The sequence below is a fragment of the Patella vulgata genome, chromosome 5, assembly GCF_932274485.2.
Source record: "Patella vulgata chromosome 5, xgPatVulg1.2, whole genome shotgun sequence".
NCBI classification, from domain to species: Eukaryota; Metazoa; Mollusca; class Gastropoda; family Patellidae; genus Patella; species Patella vulgata.
The window spans coordinates 26,357,758-26,374,475 of record NC_065883.2 but is presented as its reverse complement, the minus strand read 5'-3'; the positions used below and the strand labels follow the sequence as shown (position 1 = coordinate 26,374,475).

Sequence of the window (16,718 nt, the reverse complement as noted above, 5' to 3'; positions counted from 1 at the left end):
TAGACCAAATAAGGTAATATTCTCTCCCCTGGTCTTGGGAGAATGGGGTTTGTTTATTCCATATTTGGGAAGGAAATTAACACCAAGGTTAGTCTATAACGTGCAGAAACAGGGGGGTCATAAAAGAGGGTGTTGAGCAAAATTGATCAGAGCTCACCCAGATATTCCGAGCAGTTATCATCTATAAAGTTGTAGAAACCAACTAACCTGTAGTTTTATTTACGATCACAAAGGAAAAACAACAGGGAAGTCTGATATTACTACACATGACAACCCCTTAATCTACTCTCTAAGCCATTGGAAGACCCTGATTTTAAGTCGATTAGAACGCTTCGGCCATTGAATGATTTAATTTAAAAATGGAGAAGTGAGGCTAACACTTGAATAACCAGTACCGTTGTTACGATAATAATCAATCAATGCCGCATATTGTCAAAACTCCAAACAGTGATAAATTCGCTCAGAATAAAGTAATTTGAATGAAATTTTCAATATATTCTTTTTGCATTATCTATTTTTGAACTAATATAGCAAGAACGGCCAGCTCTTTATCTAAATCTTACATAATGCATCTTTAATTAAATGTTATATGATCATTTTGAATACATTTTAACATGGGTATGGACATTGTCCCAAAAATGAACAGTCGGGATCAGGGGATGTATCAGTAAATTATTTCTGGTTACCCATTTCATCATCTTGACTACATGTATTTAAATTTTAAGAGTAGAAGATGTGGAATAACCTAAGGCCGAAGGGTATTAGGGTAATATTTGTCTTACATACCGACATCAATGTTAAATCTATCCTAATTGATTTCACCTATAAGACAATGGTTTAGCCCTTATCAGCCCTGCGACTGATATGACAAAATTAAAAAAACATGTCGTAAGTTGCACTTGCATTACATTTTAGTAACCACGTGTTCACAAACTGGCATTCATTTTGTACAATGTTGTCAGACGATTCGGACAACGAAGTGATCTGAGCAAGTCAATTTGCCGACAAAGAATTATTTAAAGCTAGTCAAAGTGCAGAACTTATGCAGAAAATATTTAACAAGAATTTAATGTACTCGAGATATTTCGATTGTGAGGAAGATAAAAATGATAAATGCTTTTCAATTTTGAGTGACAAAAAGATGTCAGTGAATGTGCCAACCATGCCGTGTCCATAAATACCTTACACAGAAATCAGTGGGCTGTGAACTTTTTTAACAGTTGGGTCAGTGTGCCAGAATAATAAACACGATAGTGAGCGAAAAATCCTGTGTGCACTGGAAGATATGAGTATATAAGATCTTATTTTTTGGATGTCTAGATTCGTCTTGGAAGTAAGCAAATTAAAATGATGAATATTACCCACCTAATGTTAAAAGAAAGAGTAGTATAAACCTGTGGTGACATCATCAGAGGGTGATAACATCCCTAGGGCTGATATCAGATATCACCCTCTATTGACATCACAACAGGTTGATACGTTTCATAACATCCCAAGGTATGTAAAAATATGTGAAACCGGAAGCGGTAGACCAGTGCCACCTCGCCTATGTTACTCCCCTGTCTGTGCTACACCTATACACCAAATTTCAGCCTTGGGACAGCCCTAGTGTAGCCACCAACCCTAAACAAACAACAGTGACAACTCACAAATATTAGTATAGATGGTAGGGTATTAAACATATATTTATATTTTACAGGGTATTCTATTGGTATGTGCCTTGTGTTTAGATTATAACATCAACAGTCCACCATTATGGGATGGTATTCTCAAACAACTATTTTTGCTCAGTAATGTAAGTAAACAAAATTACATCTATAAGTAGGATATGTTTCTATTAAAATGATTTGAAATGTACATGTAATTAGTATGTGGAATTATGTATGATATCAATGAGCTAATTTCTTTTTCAGTTAAAGAATTTAGAATATGTGTTGGTGCGACTTTCAGCTGTGGCTAATGTTTGGTCTTTACCTTATTATACTAAAGCCTGGCAACACTTGTTATCTTCTTCACTCTCTCAAGGTAAATAATATTGACACACACATATATATTAAATAAAATTCTAATTGAATAAATTTGGGATGCATGCATTAATGTTGGATTTTGATATCCATTTATAGGGTTGAATCAGGTTTGAAATAGAAGTCTGTCACTGTAACAATCTTCAGTAGTTTTGCATGATATAATCTGGTTTTCAATTGTTGCATATATAGTCGTTATTAGTAAGGAAAAGTGGTCTGAAACTTCCTTAGTAGATGCAGGAAAGTAGGACGTTAAAAATCCAAATTCATTTCAGTCAAAACTCCAGCTGAATGAGTTGAAATGAGTTATTTCCCTTTATTGTTGAGGCTTTGATCCCAGATAAGACGGATTCTGAGATAGATTGAAATTAAAAATGGCTGTTTAATCTTAATTGTTTGCATTAAAAGGAAAACTATCCTGACCATCCTAGTGTGTATATACCTCCAATACAACAGTCACCAGGGTTCAGATGTTTTCTGCTACGGTACATGATAACCTGTAGCTTCACCGTCTGCCAAATATTTTTCTCTTGAATTAGTTTCCTATAAAACTTAATTCATAGTTATGTTTTAATTCTTTGAACAGTTTCAGCTCCACTTGATGACAGTCAAATAGAAGAATGTCTTCATTATTTCAACCTTCTTTACCAGTGAGTTTTTATATCCATACATTTAACAGCTTTTGTTGTACTTATCTCAAATTTGCAGGGATTGTTCATTTAGTCTTTAGTCGTAAGGAACAATTAAAAAAAAATTTGAAAACAAATTTCAGAGTTATCTCCCTATATATGATTGAACACATTAGGTTATAAGGCAGATCCCGATAAAATTTCAAATTTTTTGTGGGGGATTGGATGGCCGAATAGTTAGGGTGTGCGCATTATATCATAAGATCTGTCATTAAGTCAACTGCCGTGGTTTCGATTCCCCTGCTGTATGTGACAAGGAGTAGGGACGTCTGTTCAACCTCATGGGTTTTCTCTGGGTCCTCCGGTTTCCTCCCACTGCTAAAGACCCCTACAGGCAAGCAAATTATTGAAATAAAATTGAACCATGTTAGTCCCGAAATGACCTAGTGTGTGTGGAGTGAATGTTAAACCCCATCTCTCTCTCAATCTTGCTAGAAAAAAACTGGATTACCAAAAAAAACACCCACGGGGCAAGCACTGGGCAAAAATGTCACAGTATCACTAACTGGCAACCCGACTGATGTTTGTAATCATGAAGTAATGGTAATATTATTTACAGATATTATTTTAATTTCTTTACTGATATTATTTTAATTTCTAGATGTCCAGTTACATGTAATTTAAACTTACAACAGCTAGCCCAACAATATGAAAATCTAGATCTTGATATCTGTGCTGCTGCCTGTTTACTGATGTCACCTGATTCTGATAGAGATTGTGTTAAGGTAAGTTCAAATCTAACCTATTTTGGAAAGATAAATGGAAGGTTTACTGAATTAGGTATCCAAATTTGAATAGACATATTTTACTAATTCTTATGATGGCTGAGAAAGTTCCTCATCTGTACACATTGTGGTGCGTGTAAAAAGATACAACAGTTAGAATTCAAAACAAAAGCAGAATGTAGAGCCACTGTCTTGGCAAAATTTCCCTAATAACACTCTGCATGTCGAATTCCAGACTTCAGTAGCCAGGTAGGTGCAGAAAAGTAGGACGTTCAACCCCATTTCTTTTAATGATTTCAACAGAAATATTAGTTATTGATTACCTTGTAACTCAGTGTTTACAGGAATTCTACATGTGATTTAGACATTGGTAGAGCTTGAATGATTGTATTTTATTATTATTGTAGAGTGTATTAAGAGGTAGTAAGAGAGATTATTTAGAGAAAATAGAGACATTAACTAAACTAGGAATGACTAGTATAGCAGTTACACTGGTTAGTAACAAATGTTTTCTTTTTTATTAAAAACAACCTACTCATGATCATTACATAATCTTAATTAAACTGATGCTGAATTAGATCTCGAAAAGAAACATGGTCGATTAGAGCTGTAGATTATGGAACGTATATACTCTGAAATAAAAATGTATTTTGTACAAACTTAGTGCCTTTTTCATTGAATATAGTTTAATTTCCAGCAATGCTACCTCCAGAAAAATGGACACCATGCTTTGTTGACAAATAATGACAGTTTTATTACTTGCTGAAATTAATCAGGATTAATGGCATGACAACCATAATTAATCTCACCAAAAGACTTGGTTAAATTAATGAGTCTACTCAGAAACAAATTAGCGAAAATAAATACACAAACAATGGCAATGATTTTCCTCTAGGGTCAATATTTTGATTTCAAATCTTAAAGTTATTTCATCACATCTTAGCATTAAATATACATATTATTTAAACTCACTTTTATATACGGTGTCCAGTTAATTATGGGACTGTCCCTTTAAGATTGTCTGTCGTTTCACCTATTAATAATACATAATGTCACAAGGAACATTTCTATTTTCTTTGTTTCACTATGAGTGGGACCTTATTGGTTATTTTTTACATAATGATTTGTTTTATCTAGGTTCGTGAAGCTGTTTTTGCAATGATATTAGAAGATGATGACTATGTTGCTGTTATTGATTCTCCTTCAGAGAAATCTTTTTTTGTTTATGTCATCAAAAATGATCAAATTAATGGTTTGCTGGAATTCGCCCTTAGCAACGAAAGGTAAAAATTTAATCTTAATTTATAATTTTAATAGATTTTATGTTGCATTTTTTAAAGCCACTGATCTTCATTTCCATTTTTGTACGACCAAATTGAAATGTGGTCGTATATTGTCGCCACCCCTCTCTGGCCAGCCAGCCGACCCGGCGATCTCCACAATTGCTTGTCAATGCTCTAGAGGCTAAAGTGAATATCTGATTGACAAAGAAGCCTATAGACTTTCAATGATTTCTGATAATTACTGCCAGAGTTATGACCCTTGATCACTTTGATAAATCTTGTGGACGCTAGAGGCTAAAGTTAATATCCAATCTATTGATTTTCAACAATTTCCGGTAATTACTGCCAGAGTTATGGTCCTTGATAATGAAAAATCTTGTGCATGCTTTAGGCACCATAGTTATCATCTAAATGAATTTATATTTATACTCCGTTTTTACGCCTATATATAATCGTTTTGATTGACTTTAGATTGATACACAGTGTTTAAGGTCTTGAGACCAACAAGTATATTGATTTTCACTGATTTTTGATAACTTGAACAGCTAAATCCATGATATTAATTGTTTTGTATACTAACGGTTACCATGGGCCAAACAAATTCTAATGATTTTCTGATAATTACTTAATGAGTTGTTACTCTTATTCAGATTTTAGTTTATTATGAATGTTTCTTTACATACAAAAGTAAAAATATATGCGACTGCCCGGACGATTTAGCTGCTGTGGGCGTATGTTCCGTTGCCTGGCAACATATCTTTAGTTTTAAGTGGTATTAAATGAGCAATAACAATCCTCTAAATTCCAAATTAACAGTCAGTGTTTATCTCCTAAATAGAATTGAATCATTTCTTAAATTACTTGTAGAGATTCATCTTTCATAATATTGTAGTTTGCAAGGAATTAACATTTCCACAAATGACGATCATCTTTGTTTTGTTTTTACTTTTAAATGAAACAAAACAATATCTTTGTGATAAATAAATGGCTACTGTAATCTTCAAATGTTTGAATTTAATCACTTTATTTTTAGATTAAAGGAAGCTAAAGCACTGTTTCAACTGTATATCAACTCTAATAATAAAATGATGAATGATGTGATGAACTATATGGCTAAAAATGGTGCCAACTCAGAAATGGAGGTAAGTAGTTTGAGTTAAATTAAGGAAAATTCTGTAAATACTTCCATGTGATAATAACAGTAAGCTTCTTGCTTATCTAACATGCAAGATACGCCCACAAGCTAAAATTAGGGGCCATAATCCAGGATGTTATGGTCTGACATATATGCATCAATATCAAAAGGACCCAAGAGCTTTGGGATATAAACATATATTTTAAATTTCATCAAAATCAGATACAAATTGTCACCTCTTAGAGGGTCCACATGCTAAAAACATGATTTATCGTACAATCAGGGGCCATATCATTGGGTGATAAACCTATATTTCAAGTTTCGTCAAAATTGGATAAAAATTGTGACCTGTGGAATGTCCACAATTTTTATAAGCCCAATGCAAATGTGTTTGTATATTGCTGTTGCCCCCATGTTTCTTTTGAACACTCTACAGACTACATTTATCATCTGATTGTTTTGAAATTGATATATGTTGTTTACATCAGTGATATGATGGAGCCTCTTTAATTTCAATAATTTCTTCTGGAGTTATGGCCCTTGTTTCACTTTGTTGAACATTGTAAATGCTCTAACGACAAAAGTTATCATCCAGTCTGTATGAAATTTATAGCATCATTTAAATTAGTGAATTGAATTTCAGCAATTTCTGTTAATTACTTCTAGAATTATGGCCCTTGTTTTACTTTATTGAACCATGGGAAGTTATCATCCGATCTGTGTGAAATTTATAAGCATTATTTAAATTAGTAAAACGAAAAAGCATGTCGAATTTCAACAATTTCTGTAAATTACTTTCAGAATTAAGGCCCTTGTTTTAGTTTGTAGAACCTTGTAAACCTTCAACAACAAAAATTACAATCTGATTTGTATGAAATTGTCTTGCAAATGACCCCAAATACCTTAAATAGAATAAATAATCTACAACCCTTGTCGGACTATTTAGCTGTCGTGGGTGTTTGTTTTGTTGCCTGGCAACCTATCTTTATTCCATTTTGACGAAACTTAAAATGTATGTTTATATCTCAAAGATCTTGGTTCCTTTCGATATTGGGGCACATTGATTGTACGAAAAATCATGTTTTTAACTTGTGGTCACTATTTCACCATAATAATGGTCAAGTTCAATTTCAATAGCGTAAAAGATTGTAATAACAAGATTGTCGACCCTCTATGGATAACTGCATGGATAATGGCACCAGATGGTATGAAAAATCATATTTCAAGTTTCATCAAAACCAGATAAAAATTGTGACCTGTAGAATATCCACAAACAAATTGTGAACGCCTGGACGGACAGGGGCGACAACAAAGTACCTCCACATGTAGATATATAAAAAGAATATCACTCCAAAATAATGCATATTTGTAATTTATTAGTTTATAGTAACATTAGTGAAATTTAGATCCTTTTGTTTTGGCCCTGGACTGGAGACTATGGAAAATATGGAATGTCAAATTAATCGATTGATTGTGACATAGATTCTTCTCCTCCATTTCTCACCATTTGAATAGCGAATGACAGTCCTCAGTTTGAGCTACAGCTGCTCTTACAACTGATTCTTGACAATGAATAACAATTGATAATAGGGAGTATTCCAAATACATTTAATTACAGTGTTGGTGATGATTTTGTATTATTTATTAAAGGCTTATCTGAAAATGCAAGACATCACAGTACTGGGAATTTGACGAACTGTAATGAACAACTGACAGAAGTAGGCATATATACCTAAGGATTGAAGTTTGTATGATAAATATATTAAATTATAATTTGAATATTTAGTTATATTTAACAGACATTTTTATTTTTCCTTCACTTTCATGTCCAGTACTTTCTCTCTAAAATGGATCCCAATTAATTCAAAAGAATTCGAATTCCATTCTTTTTTTTTTGTCCATAATTTTCTTATGCAAGATATATATACATGTAGATTGGTCATATTTGGATAAATTATTTGTGTATATAAATAGATATATATTTATTGTATAATTAGATAGTGCTGTTATTATATATCTAAAGCTTGTGGAACAATATTCTGATACTCAATAAATATTGTTATATCATTATACAGTGTTGGTGTATCATGTATAAGTTTGAAATTTATTAAACCCTTTTGATATAATGATATTGTATTTCAGTATTAAAAGACAAAAAACAGATTTCTTCTGGGGTTTTTTTTTGTTTCTTTTATGTTCCTACATTGTAATGATAATTGTATGGTGGGGTATGGATTGTGATGCAATCAATATAAGGTATAGTTGCTGCCCTATATGGGTGCTTAGTGCCAAGTTTTCCTGATATAAAGCAAAATACATTTTTCAAAAAATATTCCCCCAACCTATACCTTGCCTATCCATAAATAGAAAAAATATTTTTGATAAAACAAGTCATTGGTGGGATGTTATTAAACAAATTTGAAATTCTATAGATATGTGAATATTATCGATACATTAAAAACAATCATAAAAGTGTTTAAAGATTTATTTATTAATTATTCTTGTCAAAGATATCGAAAGAATAAGAAACATTTCTGATTAAAAATTAATAAATAAAATGTGAAGCAAAATGATGAATGGAAGATGTTTTATAATAAATTGTAGAAAACGAATTATAAACATAGTAACTTTAAAAGAACAATCCCACTTTTTGTTAATAATATACATATACTCCTTTGAAGGGAGAGAGAAATGGGGTTTAACGCCCACTCAACACAAACTTATTTCATTTTGTGACCAACATGGTTTAATTTTATTTCAATAATTCGCTTGGCGCGTAGGATTCTTTAGCTGTGGGAGGAAACCCGAGAACCAGGAGAAAACCCACGAGGTTGGACAGGCGACCCTGCTTCTTGTCACGTACAACCAGGGAATCAAAACCATGCCTTTTGACTCCATGACAGACCTTATGATTGAACGCGCATGCGCTAACCATTCGGACACCCATCCCGTTTACTCCTTTGAAAGTTAAGGCATTGATTATATTCTATTAAATAGAACAGTGGTTCCCAAACTTTTTTTACGCATAGTTAGATTAAAACAAGCAAAAATATTTTGATTAGCCTAAATCAAGGTTTGGGAACCACTGCCATAGAATTACAAAATAGTTGCATATCAGTAATTTGAGTGGCATGCAGAGGTTTTATGAACCACTGCCATAGAGCGATAAAACAGTTGCATAAGTGATTTGAAAATCAATACAGTGGTTTAAAGATGTGTCCAAGACCAATATGTGATTGATCTTTGCCACATACATTTATTAGCTGGCATCAGATGTCCACAAATAGGCATAGCCATACCTTTCAGTATAAAGGTATGAGATCTAATATATGACTTAACAATGCTCAAGTTAGACGATCTTTAAATGGTTGTCTACTGCATTTTGTCAGATCAAATTGTCTAAATAATTTCCATATTTTATAGAAAATCTTTCAAGTGGGACTGCTCTTTTAAAAGTGAATACATGGTTTTCAACATATGCATATAATTTAGTTGTAGTAGATAGTTGATCCCACAAGAGAGAAACTCAATATTTACTTAATGCATAGATCTTGACACACAAGATATATCAAAGTTTTGTTGTGAATATCAGTAATCAAAGTTAATAACACATCCACTTCTCATTGTTTATATTTCAAATCAAAATGTATCTTTCCACTAAGATGGAAGTTTGAAATGGCTTACAAAATGTGTGCCTATACCTGGCTACCTATAAAACAAGATATTCAAATGCTGAATCAATTATGTATTGATCAGTCTGTTTTCATACGGATGGTAACACATAACTAATACCATTTCTTTGTGGTGTTTGTCCAGATTACATATAGCATAATTTCCCACGTCATGTAGGCCCTTTGTCCAGTCATGTAGGCCCATTGTCCAGCCAGTATCCTGAATCAAAAATTTAACACAGTATATCACAGTTTCGATCCCGGTTTTCCAAAGCACAATAACCACTAGCAGAAAAATCTATCTATTCGTGTAAGGACTTTACCACTTGTATCACATTAAAGTCTCCCCCCTATCACAGTACAGTTTCTCAGTTTATAAAAGGTCATTTTCCACATTTGTATCTTTAATATCCAAATTAACAAACCCAGAAACTAATACGATACTATAGTTCATTTTACATGCCATACAGATCAACCCATGCAGGAAATATTGACTAGGCTCTTTGTTAGTTGAATTATTATGATGGTCACTTTCCATTTAACTTTCACAATCGCCTGAAGGAAAATCTTGCTGCCATATAGATTGACATGGCACATGGTGAAGATGCAAGTCTAAATATGTGGATAACTAGTATACTAAATCTTTTATTATTTGCACAGTTCAAACAAATGTGCATCGTTTTGAAGGTCAACGCTCACCAAGAAAGAAAGAAAGAATTTTTGCAGCTTCATTTTAAAAACGAACAAAATAACTAATATCACATCACAGAACATGCTCCACTTTTCATATCATCACCAACATGCTTCAACATTGAGAGTTTCGTCAGATTTCCGTTAGCTATACTCTGCTTTCTGCTTGCCGATGAATGCCGGACTATCTTGTCTTTAGATCGAAGTTTTTGTTTACCCAGCACCAAATTGTTGGGATAGTGAGTAATGTCATTTTCAGCACCCACCGAGTTAAAGGGTCTGTACGACCCATCTGTTGTTAATGGTAAACCAGAGCTGCTAGGTTGAGACATAGGGGTTCCGGGAATTTCTGGAAACAGTAAATGACTTTTGATGGAAGAAGACGACCCAACCTCATTATGATTGCCAGATTTAACAGATAACTGTGAGTCCGGGGATCCAGTAAAACTATGTCTGGAACCAGGAGAATCATGACTAGTGTTGTGTGAATCCTGACTGTTCCGTGGAGACAAGTCTCGAGGTCCAATTCCCGAGTCTTGACTGGAGTCCCGAAGTATCATTGAATCTTGACTACATTTTCTCACAAGATGGAGTTTGTCGAGAGTAATGTTGTTATTATTTGTATTCGAACGCAACAAATCAAATTTGGATTCCATATTATGTATTTCGGTTAAGGCGAGCTCTAGTTTCAGTTCTAAATTTTTTAACTTTTTATCTTTCACCTTTAGCACGTCTTCTTGATCTTTCAGCTGAAATTTTGATTGAAAACATAAATAAATATCAAGAGAGATAAACAAAAATCGTAAATTTAGTTCTTGCAGTTTAATAAAAAAAAACCCTTAAAGCAAGTCATTGGGTTTACCTGTTCTTGTAGTTTCTGTATAAGGATATCTTTTCCCACCATTCTGGATGCGGCAGATGCCAGTTCAGATCGGTATTTCTGTACAGTGCTCTCTAAAACATTCTGCTTGTCCATCATATTTCTTCTCAGCATTTCCCTGAAAAGACAATAAACATACATATGACTGGGAATCGAATTATTAGAAATCACTCCCTTCGAGTTTAGACATGCCGAATGGAAGTCCAAGACCAGCGATCATTGATTGTAAATGCCCAAGGACTAGGTCTTTTGGTTTGTATTCTTCTTTAGACCTAGTATGTCTGACTGGCGGAACAATTAATTCGGGGACAATTGGTTTGTGATGAATAGAAGAAAAGGTGTATATGTTTTAGTTAGGACTGTATTACATAATACAGACGCATCCATAAGAAAACCCATCCACCACTACAAAACCTTTAACGGGGCTGGTTATATGTTATTTATCATCTGGGTCTTCTTTGTATAAGATCGGATGTGTTTTAAACGTTGTTCTTTGAAGTAGCATGACGCAAGGTTTAGCCTATAACAAAACTCTGAAAATGATTTTTGTGAACTGGAGACTTATACAATGTCTTAATACCAAGTATTCAAATGGTCGGTGCATGTGACAATTGCGGCAGACGGACTGCAAGTACTGCCTTAACGCTAGATATTTACGAACTAAACAACTTTACATGTCATAGACCGAGCTGGTGAGGTTGTTTCCTGATTTCGTACAGAAGTCAAGAGACTGAATGATGACGTGTGAAAGCTCCGTACTTGGCTATCGGAAAATTTTAAATTTTGGATGCGTTCAGTAGCGGATCTAGAAGCTGTGAATGGGATGAGTCTCACGCAAGATCAATCTGGACAAATTTGAGTCAATTTCCTAGCATTTGAGGTCATTGTTGGGAGCAAATTCTTGTGTACAAGATGATCGGAGAAGGGACAGAATCTAGACATTTGCCTTGTGATAGACCACAGTGAGAGAATGATGACATAATGGAATCGAACGCGTACGGCGCGAAAAAATTTCAGATAGCGATGCATAATATGTAATATACTGAGCACTAATTTATTGGACTGGGCCTGTCGCCGTGGAGCTCCCACCTCCCCCACGTCACTGGTATTGCCTGTATAGTTGTTAGCCGATCGTTATCTCACCGGGAAGCAGTTTTATTCAAGTAAGGTCATGCCATATCATGATTATTATTGATATTGTTATAATGTTTTGTGAACCGTGGGGGCGCTTACGTGGTCTCATCGGTGTGTGTGTGTGTGTGTGTGTGTGTGGGGAGGGGGGGGGTAATTCTGCACCTGGATGCGCTTCTTCCTTATGGCCCAATGGCTAGCAACGCTTGCCGTGAATGCTTTCCGCAAAGAAAGTGAGTCAGTGATATATTTTACACAGTAGTGTGTTTACACGAAAGATCGAACAATAAGAGGGCGATGGTGGATATAAAGCGGTGCATTGTGCTAAGCTTGGACATACTATAATTAACAATACATTAGAGACTTTTGGCAAGCGTAAATTCCTGGTCCGTATCGCGTATCAGTATCGACTTTGCGTGTGCCGTCATCAATGTATGTGTATTTCCCATACGTTATACAGCACACGGGCACAGCAGGACGTATCGAACAGCTTTCATACGGAAAAGGTCCGTATAACATCGTCGTCTTTTTACCGCCATTTTTGCTACTTTTAGACCCTAAAATGTTGTGACATAGTGATTCAATCTGATTAAAATACAGATCTTTATTTTATGATCAGTAGTGGAAAACCGCGTTTTATCAGTGAAATAAATTTGTTATTCCACTGGCTAGCAGTAGTCCATGTTGTTTTTACCTAAAATGATTGTAAAATCATAAAATAAATAGAACATTTGTCGTTTTGTCGTGAATAACATATTTTATTTCATCTCTAAGCAAGAAAACGTTTATATAAGTTTTCTTGCTTAGAGATGAAATAAAATATCTTATTCACTCTAAAACGACAAATATCCTCTATGTATTTCGTTTCGTTTTTTGATATACTTTCGATGGCCTACACTACATGAAGATCTGACCAGTTGTTCTGGGAGGTCGCGTCAGCGGTTATAGAGCGGCTTTTGACCCTATGACGTCAGATATTTGATTAACCAATCAGCATTGATGTTTCTAGTGCATTACCCACAATTTCGTGCACCTCACGCCAAAAGCGCATTGCCTAATCCCTCACATCATCCATAACACGTTAATGATAACAACTCTTCCAGATCCTAGTGTAAATCGAAATTTTGAACAATTAAAAACGAAACGAAATAGGATCTGTGTTTTAATCAGATTGCATAGCGCTTTTATGAATCAATGTGTATCCTGGAACACGAAGTGTATATTTGATGTGATTTTAACCATGATAAAGACTAGAATTTAATCAATAGTTCTGTTTACTTTTTCTCTGAATTTGTCATATTTTCCCTGCATGTCTGCATGCTGGTTGATCTACACGCTAAATTTGCAAATCTGTAAATGATGTTATTCTATGGTAAAGGGGTATAAACTTTCTGAAATGATACATTAGTGAAACTAAACATTGCTGTCGAGTCAAAGATTTTTTAATAAGATTCGACATAAATGTTGTTGTTTTTTTTAATAGCTCAGCGACTGTCGGGCGACTTCACTCCCTACATTAATTTGTAGGCTAGTACTGATGGTAGAAAACTGCCATCATGCTGTAATAGAACTACGCCAAATCTGCCGAAACTCTAAAATTACATTGACGAAACGTATCACGTGACGATACGGATACGTGATACGGATGGAAAAAAATTCCCCTTGCCAAAAGTCTCTATTTACACGAATAGAAACGACGTATAAACACTTCCTGTTTTAGGTCATATGGACTCTTAGCCGTGGGACTATATTTAACATCGTATCCATTCTAGAAATCAATGAATGTTTCATCCTGCGTATTGTTTGTCATTAGTGACAAATTTATTTGATAAATTAAACCTAGTCGTGAGGTGTGTTATTAGAAACAAGACTTGGGTGTGGGTTATCATCTCGTCGATATTAAAAACTACCTAGATCATTATTCTCATTGAGGCATTTAGTAACTGGATAGAGCAATAAACTATAACACATACTTAGACCATTATTTATGATTATTTTAAACACAAATACTCGGGAAGGTAATGAAATGAAATGGTATTACTTTTCTACAAATTGCGACTGCTATGAGAGAATTTTGTCTCAGTGGCCAAGGTTCGATCCAGATGTTGTTCGTGAATGTTCCTTGCGATTTTGCAACCTGGTATCCCTTTGTCAATGATTCAGGACGTTCGTATGGTCTTTAAAACCGTCCCCTGTACACACGTGCGTAAACTAACCCCTAGCAGCTACAATTCGAACAGCTTCTAGTCGTTCGGGTTGGACGAAAAACCGTGGCGTGCACGTATATAAAGAACCCTTGCGGCAGTCATGATTCGACTAAGAGTAGGTAAATTTTCATTCAAAGCACACTCACAGCGTATGACTTTGTATTAGTCCGGTTGGTGGAGACCAATAAGAAGTTAAACCCCATTTCATTCCATGGCCATGCTGGGATCATACACGGCGCGAACTACATGTACTTGATTTAGGTCTGCGGTGTTGTATTCTTGCTTTGTTTGGATTTTTTTTCAGTGGATTTAGAGGAGGACCAGAATGGATAATAACAAAGCGGGTGTTATTTCGATTATACATGAAAAACAGGCCTTTTTAAGTTGATAAAATAGCATCGATTTTTAGTATTAGCTTACAGTTGTACCTCGTTTTTCAGTAATGTGATCAGGGGGGAAAATAAAACAAAATAAAAAAAAAAGAACATAAAAAAATTAAAAATCGAAGCTTCGACAGGAATGCCAGAGAGTCTTTAAATATTGATATTAGGAAATAATAGCTAAGTTAAACGATTTAATCATTTCATGGATGGGCGTTTACATCCGTAATGCGCATATGGTGGTCGATTGGAGTTTCATAGGAATTAGGGGGAAAATGTGCACTATTTACAAAAATAATATAACAAACATGCTATCTTGTGAAACTACGAGACTGGAATAGAAATGTGAGGGTCTAAATTATGACCTTACCATTCTGTAGTATGGTTACTTCTTGTATAACGCCTAAAATTAATAGCTCATGTTTATTTTCATTATTTATTTATATTTTCTGCAATATGCAATGACACACTAAATATATTTAGATTAGATCTGAAGACGTCAATTAATGAAAATATATCGGATGCTATGTAAATATCTTTTTTCCCAAGAAACATTGTAAGCTTGGGAAATGATAACATATGAATTCACAAATATCGACCAAACTGTTCGTATGTATTCTTTGGTCTCCAAATATAGCTAAAATCACATGATACACTCGTGATCGATCTTCTGCTCTTAAAGATGCATTATGTAGGATTTAGATAAAAAGTTGACCGTTCTTGCTATAATAGTTCAAATATAGATAAAGAATGAATATATTGAAAATTTCATTCAAAGTACTTTATTGTGGGTGAAGTTATGACTGTTTGAAGATGTAACGTAGCTCGGTCATCCGATGGTCTAAGGAGTTGATGTTAGATTTGACATGTGAATTAATGTTTAAATAATAATTTATATAAGATTTGACGCCAGGAAAGCCCTTCAATTGGCAGATTTAGTTTTACACAATGCATCTTTAAAGATTCAACATTTAATTCTAAAGACTATATATCTTTTTGTTCTCTTTCTAATACTCATCATCGATTCCCAACTGCTAATGATTCTTTTACGTCCAGATCAATGTGTAAACGACTGGATCTCAGTCTTTCGTGCCATCCGGTTGACTAGGCAACACTTTACTTGTGAGCACCGCAGGAGCTACCCCTGACACCGGCCCGTAAATAGGGGGAGGGGGGCTGCAAAAACAATAGATATACATTGTCCGTCAATTTTATAGCACTCCTGACAACACTTCCGGCGCCCCCTCGTTGCTCTGAGCTAGTTACGGCCCTGCCCTGACAACTGACAACCGGGCGTGAAAAATCCCCAGATACTTCTCCAGCACAATCCATTACAATCCAGGCAAGAGTCCAGTCCCTAACTGCACGACTACCACGCCCCGTTCCCCTATATTGAATTTGATGCTTACCAATTCTGTTTTGCTCTCTCCGATGCTGTTGTGGTATCTATACCATCCTTTTCCATCTGATCCTTAGTTTCTTCAATTTCATGTTTTAACTTATTTAATTCCTGTAAAATAATCCAAGATCGTATTGTGGAATGAGAAAGTGTCCTTTAGGATCTGGCTTTAATAACGTGCCTAATTATTTTCTCATACATGATTACCACGTCAAAAGATGACAGCATCCGAAAGATAAATGCAGAGCCAGGGAATTATATGGAATCGGATATCACAATTCCAAACCCCTAAAATTAAATGTTTATTTTTAAAATGCTTTTCTGAAAAAGAACTGTATTGGCCTAAATTAAAACGAAGAAGTCTGTGATTCTAATTACCTCATCTAACGTTATTAGCGCCACCTGTCTTCTATCACATAAAGCCTTTCTGTGCCGTAACATTATTTCTACATCTTGAATCTGTAGGGGAGAAAAGGTTATATACAAAAGTTTGGTCAATTATTT

The 16,718-nt window shown here is 34.7% G+C and overlaps 2 protein-coding genes across 3 annotated transcripts in view; one reads left to right on the top strand and one right to left on the bottom strand.

Annotated features, from left to right (window-relative positions):
- LOC126821835 (kinetochore-associated protein 1) overlaps nt 1–8,316 on the top strand; it is a 39,521-nt gene extending 31,205 nt beyond the window's left edge. Inside the window, exons 49-56 of the mRNA XM_050550341.2 lie at nt 1,700–1,795; nt 1,914–2,025; nt 2,611–2,674; nt 3,315–3,438; nt 3,846–3,932; nt 4,576–4,721; nt 5,755–5,863; nt 7,507–8,316. Coding sequence (XP_050406298.2) covers nt 1,700–1,795; nt 1,914–2,025; nt 2,611–2,674; nt 3,315–3,438; nt 3,846–3,932; nt 4,576–4,721; nt 5,755–5,863; nt 7,507–7,548 — 780 coding nt within the window. The 3' untranslated portion in view covers nt 7,549–8,316. The remainder of the gene's footprint in view (nt 1–1,699; nt 1,796–1,913; nt 2,026–2,610; nt 2,675–3,314; nt 3,439–3,845; nt 3,933–4,575; nt 4,722–5,754; nt 5,864–7,506) is intronic.
- A 9-nt stretch (nt 8,317–8,325) lies between these two features.
- Nucleotides 8,326–16,718, bottom strand: part of LOC126821842 (lamin-like protein) — a 54,589-nt gene continuing 46,196 nt past the window's right edge. Inside the window, exons 7-11 of one of the 2 annotated variants that reach the window (XM_050550357.1) lie at nt 16,593–16,673; nt 16,225–16,325; nt 15,186–15,218; nt 11,080–11,215; nt 8,326–10,966 (exon numbers count right to left, since the gene is read on the bottom strand). In XM_050550357.1, coding sequence (XP_050406314.1) covers nt 10,286–10,966; nt 11,080–11,215; nt 15,186–15,218; nt 16,225–16,325; nt 16,593–16,673 — 1,032 coding nt within the window. In that variant the 3' untranslated portion in view covers nt 8,326–10,285. The remainder of the gene's footprint in view (nt 10,967–11,079; nt 11,216–15,185; nt 15,219–16,224; nt 16,326–16,592; nt 16,674–16,718) is intronic. The other variant, XM_050550358.1, reaches the window with a different exon arrangement.